Genomic DNA, 21,648 nt, shown 5'->3' on the forward strand with positions numbered 1-21,648 from the left:
CACCAACAGTGCAGGAGGGTTCCCCTTTCTCCACATCCTCTCCAACATTTGTGGTTTCCTGCTCTGCTAATTTTCCCCATTCTCACTGATGTGAGGTGGGATTTCATTGTGGTTTTGATTTGCATTTCCCTGATGGCAAGTGATGCGGAGCATTTCCTCATGTGCTTGTTGGCCATGTCTATGTCTTCCTCTGTGAGATTTCTGTTCATGTCTTTTGGCCATTTTATGATTGGATTGTTGGTTTCTTTGTTGTTGAGTTTAATAAGTTCTTTATAGATCTTGGATACTAGTCTTTTATCTGATACATCATTTGCAAATATCCTCTCCCATTCTGTAGGTTGTCTTTTAGTTTTTGACTGTTTTTGTTGTTGTTGTTGTGCAAAAGCTTCTTATGTTGATGAAGTCCCAATAGTTCATTTTCACCTTTGTTTCTCTTGCCTTCGTGGATGTATCTTGCAAGAAGTTACTGTGGCCAAGTTCAATACACTTTTAATGCATGTGTTGAGAGCCCAATTGTCTGACAGTTTAATGAAGACTATTGTTTTTCCCCTAAATATTATTTACTGGGAGTCAACTGACCATAAATGGATCACCTGACCTTTATGATTCAGATGTTCAATTTCAACGTGTTCATTAGTAAGCTACAATCTTTCAAGAGGACATATCTCATAGACATGTCATAACCTAAATTGTACAACTTCCAAAAGAGAATATCTCCAACTGAAAGTTGCTTTCTTTTGTATGCCAGATAAATAGGAAAAAAAGCATCCTTTTGGTGCTTGTTTGAAATTTTTTTCTAGGTACTGGGTAAGAACCATTTCCCCAGTTCTTTAATGGAGAAGAATGTGGAGGGACTGTTACAAGATCCCATCTTTTCTTGTCAAAATTAATACATTTTTGTTTATATTTTAATAGCTTTATTGAGATATAATTCATATACAATAAAAGCCACCTATTTAAATTGTACAATTGAATAATTTTTAGTATATTTACAGAGTTGTGAAACCATCTCTATAACTTAATATAGAACATCTTCATTAGTAGCCACTACTCATTCCACCCTCCCTGAGCCCCTGACAACACTAATCAATAATTCTTCAATTTCTAAGACTTGTCCATTATCTCTGTTGCAAATAATTTTTTGTTCAGAAAGTCCTATTCATGCAGAAGTATGAAAATTATCATATACCTTCTCAACACATAGTGCTTAAGGATAAATTCAAATACACACTCCAAAACTTTCTAAATAAGTAAACTTGAGCAACTTACTTATTTTCTGTGTGCATTAGTTTCCACACCTCCATGCTATAGATGATGATAAAAAAAAAAAAAAAAAACTAAATGAGATAACATAGCTGTGAAGTTCTTAGAGCAGAAAAAGCTCTCAGCAAGTACTAGTTTTACTAATAAGGAGCTCATTTTGGTCCCCATTTGAATAAGAGGAAATTGAGGCTTAATTTCAATCAGAATTTAAATGTTGGTATTCAAACTCTTTTGTTATGTCTAAGTTATTCTCCCAAAATGATTGCGTTATCTGAAATTTCAAGTAAAAGTATATCTTGGACAATGGTCCAAATTGATTTTCCAGTAAGAAACAATATATTAAATAAAATTGTTCAAGAACTCTTTATTACCCTTAAGATAAGGTCCAGGTTTCAAGGATTTCCATAATCTTGTAGAATCTGCCTTTCTTACAATATAGTGTAATATAATAATATAGGTCTAGCTCTTCCAGTCTACTTTCATTTCTGACCATATATCATCTTCACATAAATTTCACATTTTTCTGATTAATTTCTATCCATACCTGAAGCCTCAGCTGAAGCAGAAAAGCATTCCTAACATGTTATGTCACTTGGGTTTCTACTGTTTCAATATACATCACTCTTGCATTAATTATTTTTTCAGATTTATTGAGGAATAAAGGAATTTATTGAGGAATAAATACACATACATAGAAAATCATAAGATATTTAAAGTGTACATTGTAGTGATTTGATGAATTTATTATTTTTTGTTGATTATTTTCTCTTTTAGACTATAAATATTTGAAGGAGGGGGTCAATTGTGTTTGTTTTATTTTATTTTTTTTACCATTATATCCTAAATAGCATTAACCAGGATTCAAAGTTCATTCTCAATATGATTTTTCTTTAAAAAGGAATGAGTAAATGAATCCTGAATGAATATACTGGTACTGCTATATTTTTTTTTCATGCCTTTTTTATATTTTTAGGAAGATGGTGAACTTTATCTTTGTGAATTCATGTCCAGAGATGCTTATGGAGCTCCAAAGCATTAATTTAGCATGAGATTGTCCAGAATCATCTGCATTCTGACCATTTGGGATTATTTTTAAATTTATATGAACTTGAACCATATGCATATTTTTAATTATATGGGAAAATTATTCGCTACCTGCCCCAACCAATTGGGGTATCTTGTCTTCTAGATAGAGGCAACTGTAAATGATTTCACCATGCTCCTGCCAAGCAAATATTAAATACCACCGTAATGCAGAAGAGAATTTAATTCAATAAAATCCTTATTCCATGGGTCTATAAAGATTTGTAATCCCATTACAAAATGATCTTGAAATGTTGTCTAAACTACTTGTTTCACATAGGATCTTTAACATAATCCAGAAATATTGGATTATGTCTGTTTCATTTTTCTCCAACTAGATGTGAAACAACTTGAGAATAAAGACATTTTCTGTTTCGTCTCTATGCTCCTGTGTTTTAGAATCCAATTATCAATGTTTCATTGAAAAGACCTCACTTCACTGGTCAAAGCCTGCACCTACGCTAGGATTGCTGCAAGTAATGCAGCAATCTTGGAGATTTAAATCTTGGAGATTTAAACTATATTCCATCAATATAACAATCTCTATAGGATTAATCTTGCCTCATCCTGAGAGCTGCACCTGCTTCTTCAACAGATTTTAAGGTTATCGTTGTATTAGTTTTCTAATACTGCTGTAACAAATGATTGCAAATCTAGTGGCTTAGGAAACATAAAATATTAGCTTACCATTGTGGAAGCTAGAAGTCCAAAATGGGTCATATGATTCTGTTCTTCTAGAGAAAATATGGGGAAATCTGTTTTCTAGAGGTTTTATTCGTTCCTTGGCTGTAGCCTTAAAATGGCCTTTACTTCTGTCTGTTGTCTCTTATGTGACCTGAGTGTGACCCTTAGACCTCCCTCCCTGAACCTATGATTACATTAGTTCTATCTGGATAATGCAGAAAATTCTCATTGTCTCAAGGTCCTCAGTTTAATCACATCTGCACCCTTTTACCATGTAAGCTAATATATTCATAGGTTCTGGAGTTTAAGACATAAACACCTTCAACCTACCATGATCTCCATTTTGAAATTTAACTCCTTTGATTTGGAATCCATAGGAACTTTTATGGTTTTTTTTTCTTTTTTAGTTTAAGGAGAATATTATAAGGACTTTATTTTTGTCAAGATAAAATATACATCATGAAATTTACATGTGTGGGACACTTGGGTGGCTTAGCAGTGGAGCGTCTGCCTTTGGCTCAGGGCATGATCCTGAGGTCCTGGGATCCAGTCTCATTTTGGGCTCCCTGCATGGAGTCTGCTTCTTCCTTTGCCTATGTGTCTCTGCCTCTCTCTCTCTCTCTCTCTATCATAAATGAATAAAAATTAAAAAAAAAAAAAAGAAATTTACAATTGTAATAATTTTTCATTGCACAGTTCAGTGGTATTAATATATCTACACTGTTGTATTACCATCACCACTATACATCTCTAGAGCTTTTTCATTATCTCAAATTAAAAATCTGTACCAATTAAACAATAAAGATTCGTTTTGCCCTACCTCAACCCCTGGCAACCACAATTCTATATTCTGTCTCTGTGAGTTTAACTATTCTAGGTACCTGATTTAAATGGAGTCACACAGTCATTTTGATTTTGTGTCTGGTTTATTTCACTTGGTATAATGTAGTTAAGGTTCATTCCTGCTATGACCTGCATCAGAATTACATTCCTTTAAGGCTAAACCATATTCTATTGTGTGAATATATCACATTTTGTTTATCCATGCACATTTGGATTATTTCCACTTTTTAGTTATTGTAAATAACATTGCTGTGAATATTGGAGGGCTAACTCCTGTTTGAGTCCCTGTTTTCCATTCTTTTGGGTATATAATAAGAACTGGAATTATTAGATCATATGCTAATTTATGTTGAAAATTTTCAGGAACTGTATATTATTTCCCACAGCATTTTCTTCCTTTTTTTATTTATTTTTTAAAATTTATTCATGAGAGACACACACAGAGAGAGAGGGAGAGACATAGGCAGAGGGAGAAGCAGGCTCCATGCAGGGAGCCCCATGCAAGACTCGATCTCAGGACTCCAGGATCACTCCCTGGGCCAAAGGCAGGCACTAAACCACACCCACAGCATTTTCTATACCAACTAGCAATATACAAAGGTTCTAATTTTTCTGCATTTTTTCCAACACTTGCTATTTTCTCAGTTTTTGTTCATTTGTTTGTTTTACAATGCCATCTTCATGATTGTAAACTGGCATCTCATGGTGGTTTTGATTTTTCATTTCACTATTAGTGGTATTGTACACCTTTTCATGTGATAATTGTTCAATTATATGTATATATATATATATATATATATATACATATAATTTTGAGAAATGTCTATTCATGTCCTTTGCCCATTTTTTAAAATTTGCTTTTTTGTTGTTGTAAAGTTGTAGGATAGAATTCCTAGTTTTATGGGGTACCTGTGTGGCTCAGTCGGTTAAGCAGCTAGCTCTTGGTTTTAGCTCAGGTCATGGTCTCAGGGTCCTGGGATCAAGCCCCACACTGGGTTCCATGCTTTGTGGGGAGTCTGCTTGAAGACTCTCTCTCCTCTCCCTCTGCCCCTCCGTCACTTGCGTATACATACACATCTCTGTCAAATAAAGAAAAAAAGGGGGAGGATCCCAGTTTTACTTTCTCAACCAAAATACTCTCTCATATAAATATGATGACAAAAGTTTTTTTAAGTTATTTTATTTTCAGTGATGTAAAATTCTGCCCATATACAATGGTAAACTCCAAACAGACCAAAGTCCAATTTCCCTTGTTACTTTTGTAGCACTCTTTGAGACAGGTATGAATTACAGGATAATTGGTTCTTTATGACTTAATAGCTTTGAGTATTTGTGATCACATCGATTGACCATAACTTGGATGATGTTTGGAAAATGTAAATTGAATAATGTTTGCTAAATTGTTCAATATGTGAATTTATGATATTTTACTGTGGTTGCAATGCTTATGTAAGCAAAATTTAGGAAAATGTGATTTCATGTAAAGGTAAGGAGAAGAAAGACTTTACCCATTAAATAAGAGGGAAATCCATTAAGTTTAGTAAAATATCCAGCCCAAAGACAGCAGCATGAAATTGCATATTCACTTTGGAAGAAAAACTAGTACAAACAATGGGTTTGTGTTTTTCTTTTTCAATTGTATGTTCATAAAGAGTTACTTGTTTTGTTTCTTCTTTACTGACTTATAAAGTTAGTGAGGGTAGCAAAAGATGGATCTGAAAGGTGAGAACTTCCCAGATAACAAAGGGTTTTAAATTTATGAAAATTAATGACATATAACAAACACATGTATGTTAGCCATAATTTATTGTGTTTGTTATATGCCATATATCATGAATTTTCATAAATACACATATCACAAGTCTAAGTATTGTTTTCATAGATGAAAGGAATACTGCAACAAAATTTAAGTCATTTGGTCAATGTCACACAACTGGAGGCAGACCCTGGGTATAAACCACTGTTTGATAAGAAAAAATTAATGATTTTTATTTTGTCCCCTGGGTATAAACCACTGTTTGATAAGAAAAAATTAATGATTTTTATTTTGTCCCCTTATCTCCTTCAGAGGAGATCCTTCACAGGATGAATCATAGTCTTAGAATTCTGTCCTTACATTCATTATTTTATTATAAGACTACCTTTCCTCTTCCACTACAATGTCCTCACCACACACAGAATCTAAAGGGAAGTCTGTGTAACGCATCTGTTCTTAGTCTATGTTAGTCACAATGAAAAAAGCAATAACCAATGTATTTATAATTTTAATGCAATAAAAAGTCTAGAACGTGTTTCCTTTAGACATTCTTTCCTTCAACAATGAAGATAAAAATCCTTGCCTGTAGACTTCTATCACACTCCATAAGTGGATAGTTCTTATCGGGTTCTCTGTGTGCAAAGCATCCAGCTTCATGCTTCTTATGTATGCTTTCCCCAATAAAAACAGTAATAATAATCAGAATAAAGGGAGAAGTGGATAAATTGTGTGACTTGTAAACAATATGATTTTGTCACTTGTCCATTCCTCAGGAGAATTGCATCATAGTCCTTGCTCACATACTGTTACTATTTTTTGTTCTATATTTGTCTATGAGAATGTGTTCTTCAACCATTATAAAGTGCAAGGAGGTGAATACATGCAGGAAGGTTGTGAGTATGTGTTCTCATTGCTGTCTGAGAGATCTAGAGAGAAATATCAAGAGGGTGTAAAGGCAATGCAGGGAATTGAAACTGTAATTGTATGGAAAGTGTTATTAGCACTAAGCAAGTGTCAGCTCAGAGCAGACATTCTGAAAAGGAAATGGATACATCATTTAAGATTTGCAGTAGGACCTCAGGAGTGAAAAAAATAGTACTAATTTCTTCTTGATCTATTGGATATTTCCCCTTTCTTTCCTTTGTTCAGCAATAGTGAAATCCCTCAATTCTGCCACTGAGACAGGTATGTATTCTTGCTCAGGTCAACATAGGAAAGTAAAGTTGTAATGTACTGGAACATGTAATAACACTTCCATAGTAGGAAAAAAATGGACTTGAGGCAGGGAAACTGAGTTATGTGATATTATTCAAGGGAACCTTGTACAGGAAAAGGTAAATGAAGGAGAAATACAATAGGAGAGATATGTGTTAGGGATGTGGAAAATAACCACACTTTCATTACAGTGTAATTCCAAATAATTTGAATTTACTCTATTATTTTAATACATTTATGTATCACCTTGTCCAGGAAAACCTTATTTTTTATAATTTCTCCAATACTGGGTTTAGTAAGAATTGTGAGTGAGTCTACACCATTCTCTTGAAGCAAAGAATAGACTATATGTTATGAGTAACAACATATTAATAGCAAAAATATGAAAACTGGTCATTTTTATTAAAAGTTTATATATTACTAAATTGAAACCCACTGAACAAATATAATTACCTAGTCAATATTCAGTGCATTTGAAACATTTTATTCCTCATTTTCATACTATATCAGAAAGTATGAAAGAGAACAAAAGAGGGAGGTGGAAAGAGGGAGAGAGGGAGAAGCAGACTCCCCACTGAGTAGGGAGACAAACGTGGGGTTTGGTTTTAGGACCATGGAATCACAAACTGAGCCAAAGGCAGATGTTTAACTGACTGAGCCGCCCAGGTTCCCCAGGCAGATTTTAATAATAGAAAATTTCTGAGAAATAAATACAAAGCAACTTTTGTTTTGGGGGCATTATCTATCAAGTAAGAATTTTCACATGACAAAATGTGTGGTTCTAACTCTTATAAGAAATTCACATTCGTGTATCATGTTTATTTTTTCCCTCTAAAATATCTAATTGTATACAAGTTTCTGGAGAAAAATTACCTGGCATCCACTTCTGAAATAAAGGTAGGGTCTACATACTATGTCACACCACTTCTGTATGCTAGTTGTGTGTATTTTTAACATTTGTAATATGACATTATCCAGTATTGTCTCCTTGACATTAAGGAACCTAACTTATTAGTTCATATTTAACCCAGTGCTAACTATAGTACCTGGAAGAGTGAATATTCCTTTCATTGCTTTCTGTTTGACCACTTGACTAAACGCTTCTTGGGTAAGGACACAAGAATATGTAGGTAACATATCTTAAAATTCCCATAACTTATTAACATTACAAAACAAGCTTACATTCAATGGGACAGTTTTAAACTGACAATACACAACCATAAGCTCGTCATTAATAGAAAATTGATTTCTTTCACTAGTGAGTATGCAGTTTCCTATTTGCATGTAAGTTTGTATGTCCACATGTCCATGTGTGTGTGTGTGTGTGTGTGTGTGTGTGTGTGTGAGAGAGAGAGAGAGAGATAGAAAGAGACAGAGACAGAGATATAGAGTCAGAGACAGAAATGGAGAGAAACAGGAAGAGAAGGTGTTAAAAAGACAGAAGGGAAGGGGCGCCTGGGTGATTCAGTGGCTGAGCATCTGCCTTTGGTTCAGGGCATGATCCTGGGATCCTGGGATTGAGTCCTGCATTGGGCTCGCTGCAGGAAACCTGTTTCTCCCTCTGCCTATGTCTCTGCCTCTCTCTGTGTGTCTCTCATGAATAAACAAATAAAATGTTTTTAAAAAAGACAGAAGGGAGAACTAAAATCTGAAATAAATCATACAGGAAGCTTATCTGCAGTCCTGGGCCCACTTAATTGCCCCATCAAAATTAAGCATATCTAACAAAATGCCATTGAAACCAAATTCAGCCTCTGATTGGATGAATCTAGGTTGAGAAGAGAAAACAGAAGACAGACACTCAACACACACTGCCACACTGAACTAGAAGCTCTGAACCTGGGGTCTCTGAGCCAACATGTTCAAGCTCAATGGCACAATCTTCATGCCCCCGGTGCTGACACTGATTGGGATCCCCAGCTTGGAGTCTGTGCAGTTCTGGATTGGAATTCCTTTCTGTGACATGTACATCATTGCTCTATTTGGGAATTCCCTGCTCCTGATCATCATCAAATCAGAACGCAGCCTCCATGAGCCCATGTATCTCTTCCTGGCAATGCTTGGAGCAACAGACATTGCTCTCAGCACCTGCATCCTACCAAAAATGCTAGGTATCTTCTGGTTTCATTTGCCTGACATATACTTTGATGCCTGTCTCTTTCAGATGTGGCTAATCCACACCTTCCAAGGCACTAAATCAGGAATTCTGCTGGCCATGGCCCTGGACCGCTATGTGGCCATCTGTGATCCCCTGAGACATGCAACCATCTTTACACACAAACTTCTCACTCAAATTGGAGTGGGGGTGACGCTCAGAGCAGCCCTCCTTGTAGCTCCATGTCTCATCCTCATCAAATGTCGGCTGAAACACTTCCGGACCACTGTGGTCTCCCATTCATACTGTGAGCACATGGCCATTGTGAAGTTGGCAGCAGAAGACATTCGAGTCAACAAGATCTGTGGTCTCTTTGTGGCCTTCACTCTACTTGGATTTGACATAATCTTCATCACCCTCTCCTACATCCGAATATTTATAACTGTCTTCAATCTGCCTCAGAGGGAAGCTAGGCTCAAAGCCGTCAACACCTGCATTGCCCATATTTGCGTCTTCCTTGAGTTTTATCTCCTTGGTTTCTTCTCCTTCTTTACACACAGGTTTGGGTTCCATATTCCACCCTACATTCATATTCTTCTGTCCAACCTTTACCTGCTTGTCCCTCCTTTGCTCAATCCTATAGTGTATGGGGTGAAGACCAAACAGATTCGAGATCGAGTGTCCAAGGTTTTCCACTCTAAAGATTCATCTTGACTTCTCATTTAACTTTTTCTCAAATAATAAAATTCAATTTGAGAAATAGTAGTTTGGGATCAGGTTTTGTGCTTTCTCAAGTTCATTTATGCTGCTGAAAGATACAGTTCTAGATTTTACATTGGAGACAGGCTCTCATTCCTATTTAAACCATTAGTATTTATGTATACAGAATCAACTTATTAGTAGATGACATAAAAGGCAGAAAACATGCAGATTTGCTTCTGGTTTAGTCAATCTTTAGTTTAATTTAATTTAGTTTAGTTCAATATTTCAGTGAGGAAATTTCTTAAAAACACAAGTAAATTTAAATAGTTAACCTCTGATTAAAATATTTCCTTTGTGTTCTTTAAAAACAATAAATTAATTCATAAAGTTGATAATTCCAAGGATCGTGAACTAATTTCTTTTTTGTCTTCTAATTTCAGTAATCTTGCTCCTCCAACTCATCATCTTTATCATTTTAATTGTCATCACCATTCAATTATTTTCTGACTTACATTCATCTGAGCATTAAGATGAATGTTTAAGTTTGTATTGGAATGCAAATTTAAACATTTTTTTAAATCCAAATGATTGGTTTCACAAAAACTTGAATATCTAGTTACTGAGAGTTCCCATAGACCCCCTACCCAGTTTTCCTTATCATTGTTTTCTTTCATTAATATGTGTTATAGTTCATGAATCAATGTTGATACATATGATTTACTAAAGTCCATATTTTATTATAGTTTCTTAATTTTTCCCTAACTTCCTTTATTTCCTAAAAGATCCCATCCTGGATGACACATTGCATTTAGTTGTCAAGTCTCTGTAAGCTTCTCTTGGTTATAATTTTTTAAAACTTTCCTTGTTTCTAATGACCTTGACAACATTGAACATTGAAGAGTGCCATTCAGGTATTCCATAGGAATCTCTTCCATTGGAAGTTATCTGATGTTATGTAATGATTAGATTGGAATTACATGCTTTGGGGAGGAAAATCATAGATGTTAAATTCTCATTTTGATTACGTATCAAGTGTGCATATTATCAACATAATTGATTAACTGTGTATATTGAGCATAATTACTTATCTGAGATAGTATTTGTCAGGTTTCTTCAGTTTAATTACCATTTCATACTGTGCTTTTGGAAGGAAAATTGCTCTAATTAGACCACACTTAAGGAGTAGGGATTTATGTTCCTTCTCCTTGAGGACGGAATAGATACATAATTTAGTAAATTATTTAGAATTTTTTTTACAAAGCAATTGATTTATTCTCCCTACTTATTAATTTCTTTAATCATTTATTTATATCAGTATGGATTTATGGGTATCTTTGTCATAATTTGAGTATAATCCAATATTACTTTATTTTATTGCTCATGCTGTTTCATCCTGACCATTGGATGCTTTTGTTCCTTTTTGGCTTACCCCTCACTGTATGTGTGTGTGTGTGTGTGTGTGTGTGTGTGACTTTTTGCTTTATGGCATTGGAAGATGCTCCAGGATAATCTTGGGTATATGGGGTGAAGACCAAACAGATTCGAGATCGAGTGTCCAAGATTTTACACTCTACAGATCCATTTTGACTTCTCATTTACGTTTTTTCAAATAATAAAAATTCAATTTGAGAAATAGTAGTTTGAGATCAGATTTCGTGCTTTCTGAAGTTCCATTGTGCTGTTGAAAGATACAGTTCTAGGTTTTATATTGGAGACAGGCCCTGATTTTGATTTTATTTTTTAAAATTTTTATTTATTTATTAATGAGAGACACACAAAGAGCGAGGCAGAGACATAGGCAGAGGGAGAATCAGGGTCCCTGCAAGGAGCCTGATGTGGGACTCAATCCCAGGACCCCAGGATCACTTCCTGAATCAAAGGCAGACATTCAAATGCTGAGCCGCCCAGGCATCTGTAGACTCCGATTTTCATTTAAACAATTTCAACATTTAATGCATACAGAATTGTTTGGAACACACATTTAGTCAATAGGAGACATGAAAGGAAGAAATTAGGAAGCTTTTTGTAGTTACATTAGCTTTTAGTAAAGTGCATTTCTTCTCTTTTTAATATTTTTTGTTTATTTTAGGCAAGGTGCAAGAAAAAGAGTGTGCACCTGCAAGCACGAGTGGGGAGGGGTGGAATCTCCAGCAGACTCCCTAATGAGCATAGAGCTTGCCTAGGGCTTAATCTCAGGACACTGAGATCAAGACCTGAGGAGAAACCAAGAGTCTGATCCTCAACCAACTGTGCCACTCTGGTGCCCCAGTAAAGGGCAATTCTTAAAAGCACAACTAAATTGTTACTATTTTAGTCTCTGTTTAAAAAACCAAGTGACATTGAGGCCATTGCATAAGAAATGTCAGTGTAATGTATTATAACTTATCATATATTGAATAAAATCATGTATGTTAATGTTAATGATCACACTCAGTATCCTCTTTATCATTAAGACCCTGAAGTTTTTACTGTATGATCATCAGTTGAATATGAAGTATATTTATAATTTATGCATTTTAATATATTAAAATTACTTTTTTCCTCAAAATATTCACATAGCATGCTGAAAAGTTATATAATAAAGTTATTATCATATAATTGAAGTAGAAATGGAAATTCAGATAAAAGACAATGGATGAAGTAAATATGAAATAAGCACTTAAAAACCATGTGTTAAGATATATAAGTAAAACAATTTTTAATCAAAGCATACTGTTAACTATCAAGACAAACTGATGGTTAACAAGAGAGAAGTATGGGGAGGAGTGGGTGAAATAGGTGATGGAGATGGAGGAGGGCACTTGTGATGAGCACTTGGTGTTGTATGGAAGTGTTGAATCATTAAATTCTACACCCGAAACTAATATTACATTGTATGTTAACTGACTAGAATTTAAATAATTTTTTAAAAAGTCAGTTCCATTACTATAACTCAAGAAGAAAGTTAATTCTATAAGAGAGTATATCTCTCTAATTGTATAAATATCTAATTGTTGATATTTTATCTAGAAGCACTCTTCTCCTTTTTATTTTAGTACATTATTCTTTTATGGTAGTGTTTCCACTTTTTATTTTTCTCTCATTGTGATGTTTCCTCTACTGAGAATGCTTTTGATTTTTTTCATGGTCAAATCATATTTATCCTTCAAGATTAAACTTAGACTTTTCTCTTTTTTAAGATTTTATTTATTTATTCATGAGAGACACAGAGATAGAGGCAAAGACAGAGGCAGAGGGACGAGCAGGCACCTTATTGGTAGTCTGATGCGGGACTTGAACTCAGGACCTCAGGATTACGACCTGAGCCAAAGGCAGATGATCAACCACTGAGCCACCCAGTTGCCCCTACATGTAAACTTTTCTTGACAACTTTTTAAAAGGACTTAAATGGTTTCCTCTTGGATTCAAAGTAGTCTGTACAGTTTTCAAATTGTCTTATATTGATACGTATCTTTAGAATTAGGGCCTGATAGCAGATGTTTAGTAATTTAATACTTATTCACTCAGTATCTCCTAACGTCTTAGCAGACGTGACGATAAGTACTCTATGACTTGAACTTCCCTTTTACTTGTCTCAGTGACTTGGTGTGGTACTCTATGAGACAATAAATTTTTATTAAAGGGTGATCTGAGTGTAGGAATAAGTGCAAAACAAACCCCCTCAACTTATGGAAATATTTAATGATGGACATAGAACTTCTTGGTATAAATATCCAGTTAGCAACTGTAAATAGGGATTCAGAAAAAAGACCTTGGCTAATATTTCCTGTATGTAATAGAGTGCTGCTACAAGTATATTTAGAATATGATTTTGTTGAAGAAATGCAATGAAAAAAATTAAAAAAAAACAAAAAAACAAAAAAAAGAAATGCAATGATAAAGATAAGTTCATTAATCCTTATACCAACCCTATAAAGTCTTTAATGCGTGTCAAAGATGTGGAACCTGAAAACATAGATGGATGGGAAGCCAGTTCCTCACCTTGGGGAGTAAATTACAAATATCAAAATGGAGAAAAGTAGAATGAACCCTGTCATTGAAGGTTAGAGTAAATCTATCAGTGAACTGTTCAGGTTTTCATGATATGTTTGTTAGTGGATCCCCCAAGACCAGATTCTTCAGTGCCAATGTCCTAGAAATGAATTCTGAGAGGAAGGGAGAAAAGCAGGTGTAATTGGTTAGAGATAGTTTATATACAAGGGAGCCAGCAAGAAAGAAGAATGTTACTTTTTAAGAGGTAGCATGTACAGCTTGTAAGGGCACTTTTCCAAGATTTGAATGTCTAGTAGTGGGGAAGTATCCATCCAACCCATGATCATTAGCAAGTGGATGTAATGGTCATAAGACAATCATAAGACGCCCTTCTTCATAGTTGACACTTTTTAGGGTGCCTGAAAAACAGAAGTACTTGTGCAGGAAGGCTTGGAATTGTTATTTCCGTGATCAAGTCCCACATAGGAATCCTTGCGAGAAGCCTGCTTCTCCCTCTGCTGTGTCTCTGCCTCTCTATGTCTCTCATGGTTAAATAAATAATTTTTGTTTAAATTCAGATTTGTGGAAATCCTCCAATACAACATAACAGTAACGTGGTTTTGAGTTTGCAGTTGAAATTTCCTCAAATATATTTCCTAAATGGAGTGGGAAAATCATATTTAAACACCGGGAGTACACTTAATCTGCTTCAGGTCTTTAATATTTTATAGCATTATAAGAAAAGAGAGAGAATGTGAACAGTGTATTTTCCTATATATAAAAAGAGATCATATTTGAAAATATGAACATACCTCAATAAAAAGTGATACTAGCCATATGTGAAAAAAATGGATGCAATTTTTAGTACTAATACAGGAAGATCCCTAAGTTTAATGTGTATGTTTTTAAATAATTCACTATATTCATTAAAACTTTATAAAAATTACAAATTGATGATTTGATTGTTGATATATGTAGAAAGGCAGAATGTCAAAGGATGACATTTGAAAGACAAGAAATGCCCACAAAATTAAAGCTTTTGAATTCAAAGCACATATTTGCTACCTTTGTTTGATCCTATATTGCCTACATCTTCCTACAGTATTCCTCCTGGTTTTAACAACTTTAAGAATTATTTCCATAAAGGAGAGAAATGTTATTATAGAACTCATTAATCTATTATGGTGTCACACAAAAACAGAAGGGACTTCTTACACACTAGTCTAGACTGACCAAAAGCTTATAATGTCATTTTATTTTATCACATTTTCTCCTTTAGAAATCAAATACTGTTAAATTAATAATTCTAGTGTAGAGTGTTCTTGTGTGCTTTTACTTAAATCTAAAGCTGTTTATTTCAACCAGTCCTGTCCTCAGCCTCTTTCTCTCTCTCTTTCTCTCTCTCTGTGACTATCATAAATGAATAAAATTAAAAAAAAAAAAAACAAAACAAAACTTGGGATCCCTGGGTGGCGCATGGGATCCCTGGGTGGCGCAGCGGTTTGGCGCCTGCCTTTGGCCCAGGGCGCGATCCTGGAGACCCGGGATCAAATCCCACGTCGGGCTCCCGGTGCATGGAGCCTGCTTCTCCCTCTGCCTGTGTCTCAGCCTCTTTCTCTCTCTCTTTCTCTCTCTCTGTGACTATCATAAATGAATAAAATTAAAAAAAAAAAAACAAATCAACCAGTCCTGTCTTTAACAATGAAGATAAAGAACTTTACCTAAAAATAAATAAATAAATAAATAAATAAATAAATAAATAAATAAATAAATAACTAACTTTACCCTGAAGATTTCTGTTACACTTGGTGATGGAAAGCTCTTACTCAGGATCAGTGTGTGTGTGAGCGTGTGTGTGTATGTGTGTGTGTGTGTGTGTGTGAAGCATCCATGAGCAACTCAGTTGTGGAGAGTTATGTGAAGGCAAATGAAACGTTTCACACTCAAGAAATCCACATCCTTCACTTCACAGATAGGGAAATAATCCCCAAAGAGTCCTAAATAATGTCCATGAATAATGGGAAGTATATTTATGCAAGAGTTTTCTAGAATTGGCTCTGAATGCACACTCTAGATTAGTGCCCCTCAACCAATGAGAAAGCCAGAGACATAATTAAAAATTACTTGTATGCTCTACAGAACTGTTTGTATCGAGAAGGAATTATGGTAGAATCGGCATTCCCAATTTCATGATGTGATTGATTTTGTAATGACAATAATAACAACAATAAGTATTATACATTTATGAGGAAGTTTCCCTTCTTTCAGAATAGTTAGAAGGTGCCTTCCCCAGGTCACCAATGCTTTTGCTATGTAAAACAACAAAGGCTATCTTAACTGCCCATTAATATTTCCAGACATTATAGGTAAAATACTTTTAGACACATGTATTGAGGCAGTAAAAGGATTATGAATCAGTGTATTCATTTTGCCTCTGTGATCCAGCTTATTATAAAGACTAGGTAGTTGATTCTGTATTTGATGAGTTGGCTAGCATCAACTGGTTAAAACTGACACCGAGGTAGTTTCCAGAAAACATTAATTGCAGTGAAAAAAAAAAAAAACCTTAAGTATTTATCTTGGAGTTCTAAAAGTATCTTTTTTTTTCTTTTTTTTTCTAAAAGTAGCCTAAAAGTGTTTAGGTAGCACATCCCACAGTTCCCACTTCTCCCTTTCAGCTTCATGAAGTTAAATTATGAGTCCCTGAGTATACTTGAAATGGAGTCCTGGAATCGATGCTTACTTCTTCTTCCCAATATTCATGCATTCAATTTTAGAACCCGTTGAAAGATGATAAGATATTCTATTGTATAAGAAAGAATCTCTTGACATTTTTCTTATTTTTCTTAACTACATTCCTCAAGAGGATTGCAACATGTTATTGCCCACCCCTGATATTATGTTTGCCCTGTATTAGTCTCTTGGGGAACAATTTTTTTATATAAATAACTGCACGTTTGGCTATGTTAGCGTGTCTTTGTATGCACGTGAGAGGATTGGAGGACGGGGCTTGTGAGTATGTGGTCTTCTAGGTACTTCTGAGATCTACACAGAGCAATGTTAGAAAGGATCTAGGAGGACTGTGGAAAAGTGCATTTTGTAATTATGGACAAGGAGTGCCTCCTGTGAAATGCTAAAGGAGAAGAGCAGTTGTCAGAATCTCATGAAGGACATGAGGAGTATAAATAAATGGTAATGAGTTCATCTGGGTCTAGATAGCATTTTGATTGTTATTTCCCCCTCTCATCCAACGTAAATCTCTTCATATCTTTAACCAAAGCAAATATATACATATATTATATATACATATATATCCTGACTAATGTGAATTTTTGAAGATGACACTGAAATAAAAGGAGAAGCAGTTTAGATTCTTTCTAGGTAAGATTCTTAGCATTTTTCTTAGTCTGATATTTCAGTTTTCCTAAACTCCACCTTCTCTTCTCCATGCAGATAGATAGATACATCTGAAAATAGGGCCAGTGGATTTCATTTGCATCTGTTTTGTGTCTGTGCACTTTTTATATTAGGCAGATATTATTAATAAATAATATTAAATGGAATAATAATTAATTCCTCTATGGTGTATTTAGTAGAGTCATGTCGAGGACATAAATGAAAAATGTTGTTTCGCTTATTGAATATTTATTTATTTATTTATTCATGAGAGACACAGAAAGAGAGAGAGAGAGGCAGAAACACAGGCAGAGGGAGAGGCAGGCTCCTCACAGGGAGCCCTATGTGGGACTATATCCCAGGACTCATCTCAGGACTCGGGGACCACACCCTGAGCCCAAGGCAGACCCTCAGCCACTGAGCCACCAGGGCACCCCATAAAAGAAGGAGAATTTTAATTTTTGCTTATAACATCATGCAGTTCTTCACAGAGGAGGTGATGTTTGCGTTCATGCATTAATAATAATAAGAGAGTATTTTGCAGATAGTAAAGACAAGGAGGGGCAGGAGGAGAGCTAAAGTACATGATACAAGTACGGAAAGAATAAGAAAATAGGTGTAGACTCCTGAATGAGTTTACACAATTCTAGCATGCATTTCAGTGTGACCCACAAGTTTTCAAGGGCAATTCGCTGAAAGTAGGCAATAACATGAATAGCACATATGAAAATTGTATCTCCTATTCCAAAGCATGTAATCACTGAATGTACTATAGGATGTGAAAGAATGGATGGTTACTCAATTTTCTTCTAGAGAAATTGTGGTTCTTTCACCCATACACAGCTGTGGACAAGAGAGCCTTCTGTATAGGACTTCTGAACCTATTGAGGCATGTTGGCTAGATGGCTGACAAGTCTGTATTAAATAAAGATACTTACCTCTAAAATCCAAATAACTTCTTCCACTAATTCTCCCTCTTCCGTGAAATAAAAGAACTTCACCAAGATGGGAGTGTATAACAGGAAGCTTAATAAGTGTGGTATTTTTTTCATGTTAGATTTTCAGAGAGGTGATATTTATGTATTTTAACCAGTTGGTCATTAAAACTATGGATTTGGCAATATTGAGTGCCATGGAGAAGAATACAGTTATTAATGGAAGTCAAGGCATCAACAACATCAAAGAGTCAAACAAAGTAACCAAGGGAGGGTACAGTGACACAGGAGGAAAAGCAGGATAGGGCTTGACAAGGAAAATAAAATGTAGATTTGGAAGAGAATGTAGTGGGCATAAAGCGTCCTCTAAAAAGATTTTTATGTTTAAATAGACTGTAATTTAAATTTTTTCCCAGGAAAAATGAACTTTCAAGCATTATAGGTACAAAGGTTTATAATATGGTTTGAAAAATCACTCAATTTGATTTTAAAAATACAACGGGTTATAATGTCAGGATTATACTGGCAATTAAAATAAGATTATTATTATTATTATTATTTATTAAGATAGAGATCCTTAATAGGAGGACAACATGACACCTATTATAACAAATGTGTTTAAACCTGTAACATAAAAACAAACAAACAAACCTGAAACATATTTTATTGGAAGAGTAAATGTATGCAAGATGAAAATGTCGAGTTTTAGGAGAATGCTAGTAAACAAAAACAAAGCTAATTTTCAAACATAACATAACATATTTAGCAAAAGTAACTGGCAGAAAAGGGGTTTCCTTATTTCTGGAGCAGGGGATGCAGAGTAAAGGAAGTGAGAGTTTGTAACATTGTAACATTGTTATCCATCAAGAGAGTAGTTATTATAGAGCTGAAGAGAGGTGACGTATGTAAATGGAAGTGGCCAGAAATCAGCCTGGGAATTAACAGCTGCAAAATTTTAATGGGGATCCTTCCATTGTGATTTTTCACCAATAGCATTAAGCTCCTCTGTGGAAAAAGAGAATAGAATAATAAATAAAAGGAATGTGCCTATAGAATATATTGTGAGATACTCAACGACAGAGGGGTAGATAATTAAAGGAACAAGGATATAATGTTAGGTGGCAAAGGAATAGCATCTGTGTCTAACAGGAGTAAAACGTAAGAGAAAAATATGAAGGAGAAAGTGGTAGTAATGGCAGCAGCCATAATCTTTTTCTTTTTTTTTTCAGCAGCCATAATCTATGAGAATATGGGCTTCACATGAAGGTTTTCAGGGGCCTACTGGCCCTTGAAAATGAGAATTAATGAAGGAGAGAAATATGACCAGAGAGATTGGAGTATTCCTTAGTCAGTAAAGGTGAGTGGTGATTTTGAACACACAAACAATAAGCTTTTGAATTTACAGCCCTTAAGGGACTAAGGGACTAATGTAGTAGATGGCATTTTGATACCATTTACAATGGGATTTCATGATGCTCCCCGCATCCCCCGCCAAAATAATTTTGCACAACCCTATGGATGGAAGAAAATCTGCTAACACCCAAAATTAATGAAAAGTAAACATTTTACTTCATGGAATTGTGGCATTCTAGAAGGGATTTTAGTCATGTAATCAATCTCTCTGTCTCTAAACAATTGTATAATATAAACTGACTCTTCAGATGTTCACCTCTTGGTAGAATTAAGAGCTCACTAAGAGGCCAAATGTTCAAAGCCACGTGTTCCATAAGGAATCATACAACCAATGCTGAAGCTTTATGGGATATTTTCCAAGTATAAGATTCTAGGCTGCTAGGGTACCGGAAATCCCCATCAGGGTAGAAATCTGCTTTCCCTTTGGCATTAAGCCACGCTCACAACAAAGCCTCCTTCAGGTGGTGTTGACTGTTGCATGTTGTGGTCCCAGAGCAGCTCTGGCTCTGTCACAGCTAATAGAGAATACCAAAGGAAAGGATCAGTAAGTGTGAAGAATTATTATTTTTTTAAGTGTGAAGAATTAGATATGGGTAGGTGAGAGAGCAGTTTCCCTGGAAACCGAAAGTTTTTTTTTTCTCACATCAGAGAAAAAAGAATCAGTACATCATATCAACTGGTAATTGAAACGTGCCTACTTGGACAAATTTTCCAGAAGATGACGATGATGATGATGATGATGATGATGATGGTGATGATGATGATGATGAGGTGCCTGTGTGTGAATGTGCGATGAGGTGGTAACTGAACAGGTTAATTAGGAAAGAAAGAGTGAGTGAGAATAGCAAAGGTCAGGAACAGAATAGTTAGACCAATCCAGAGAGTTAACAGGTGGTCCTGTCCATGTAGATTCTGGGCATATCTGAGATCTAAACTGATGGAGTGGCTGCATATCAGTGATTCCAGATTTATTTCGATCTTGGATTACCTAGTAATGGTAAGCAAATGCTTAGAGCAGCAGAGAAGTGGGGTGTTTGAAGAATTCATTTTTCAATGCAGACGTCACCTTGAAGGAGACCACCTAACTTTTGCATTTATGTGCATTTTACATCCTTCCAAAGGAGTAGATGTTCAGACTTAGCATTGTATTTTCATTGAAATTTATCAAGTGAAAAACTCAATTTTGTCAAAACATCCATACATCTTCATCTTGCTTTGGTGTAGCCTCTTGGGATAGAGGCTCTGAGAGCAGAATTACATGACTTAGAGGAGTGGCCAAGAATAGTTATTGAAATACTACAAAGCTACTTTTTATCATTAAACAAGAACTGTAATAGGTTAGAAACATAGGAATGGATGCATGGTATTGTCAAACATAGGGCCAAATATTCTGGGGTGAAAGTGGAACCGAAAATAATAGTCCAACAAGTTCCGTCTCTTTTTCTGATACAATTGTCTTCTGTAGCTGTACTTTTTGATTACCCCAATCCTGGCCCAGAACTTTCTCTTCAAAAAAAAAAAAAAAAGAAATTCAGTGAAGGGATATTGAAATTAACGTAATCTTATATTAACACTGTTCCTAATTTCAGTATGTTGGAGGGAAATAAACTTCCAAAGACTTATACTAATGCTTAAATACAGGAATTTCCAACAAGTGTGGAGTTTGGAACATGTGCTACCACTTCCATCGTGGAATGAATGGCAGCAAAGAGTAAGCCGAGCTGTGGCTCATTAGAAATATGATAAAATAAAAATCAAAACAAACCTGATTCCAATGGGAAAAATGTAGTTATTTCTTTAAAATTGCATAGGATATGTGAAGTATTTATGTTCATGTTTTGATACTTTATGATTTATTTTATTAAAATAGTACTGAGATCAGTTTACTCCTCTATTTTTTTGAAAATAAAATATTATCTTTTTTTCCATAGTGAATGTTTGTATGAATATGTAAGTATGCATTTGTATCTGTGTGAATGCATGACAGAAAGAAAGAGAGAAAGAGACAGAGAGAGAGAGAGAGAGAAAGAGAGAGAGAGAAATGGAAGGAGACAGAGATAGAAGACAAAATATGAATCCAAGATAAGTTATGCAGGGAGCCTATCTCTGCATTCTGGGACCCATTTAAATACTTCAGCCAAAATATGAGTATGTGTGACAAAATGCTACTGAAACCACATTCAGCCTCTGATTGTATGAATCTAGGTTGAGAAGAGAAAACAGAAGACAGACACTCAACACACACTGCCACACTGAACCAGAAGCTCTGAACCTGGGGTCTCTGAGCCAAC

The 21,648-nt window shown here is 35.2% G+C and overlaps 1 protein-coding gene across 1 annotated transcript; it reads left to right on the plus strand.

Moving 5' to 3' along the window:
• Window positions 1-8,702: 8,702 nt before the first annotated feature.
• Window positions 8,703-9,653, plus strand: OR52A18 (olfactory receptor family 52 subfamily A member 18). The gene is given in 1 exon segment (NM_001388832.1): window positions 8,703-9,653. A coding segment is annotated over 1 exon segment (951 nt).
• Window positions 9,654-21,648: the final 11,995 nt, after the last annotated feature.

This window comes from Canis lupus, chromosome 21 (assembly GCF_011100685.1).
Source record: "Canis lupus familiaris isolate Mischka breed German Shepherd chromosome 21, alternate assembly UU_Cfam_GSD_1.0, whole genome shotgun sequence".
NCBI classification, from domain to species: Eukaryota; Metazoa; Chordata; class Mammalia; order Carnivora; family Canidae; genus Canis; species Canis lupus.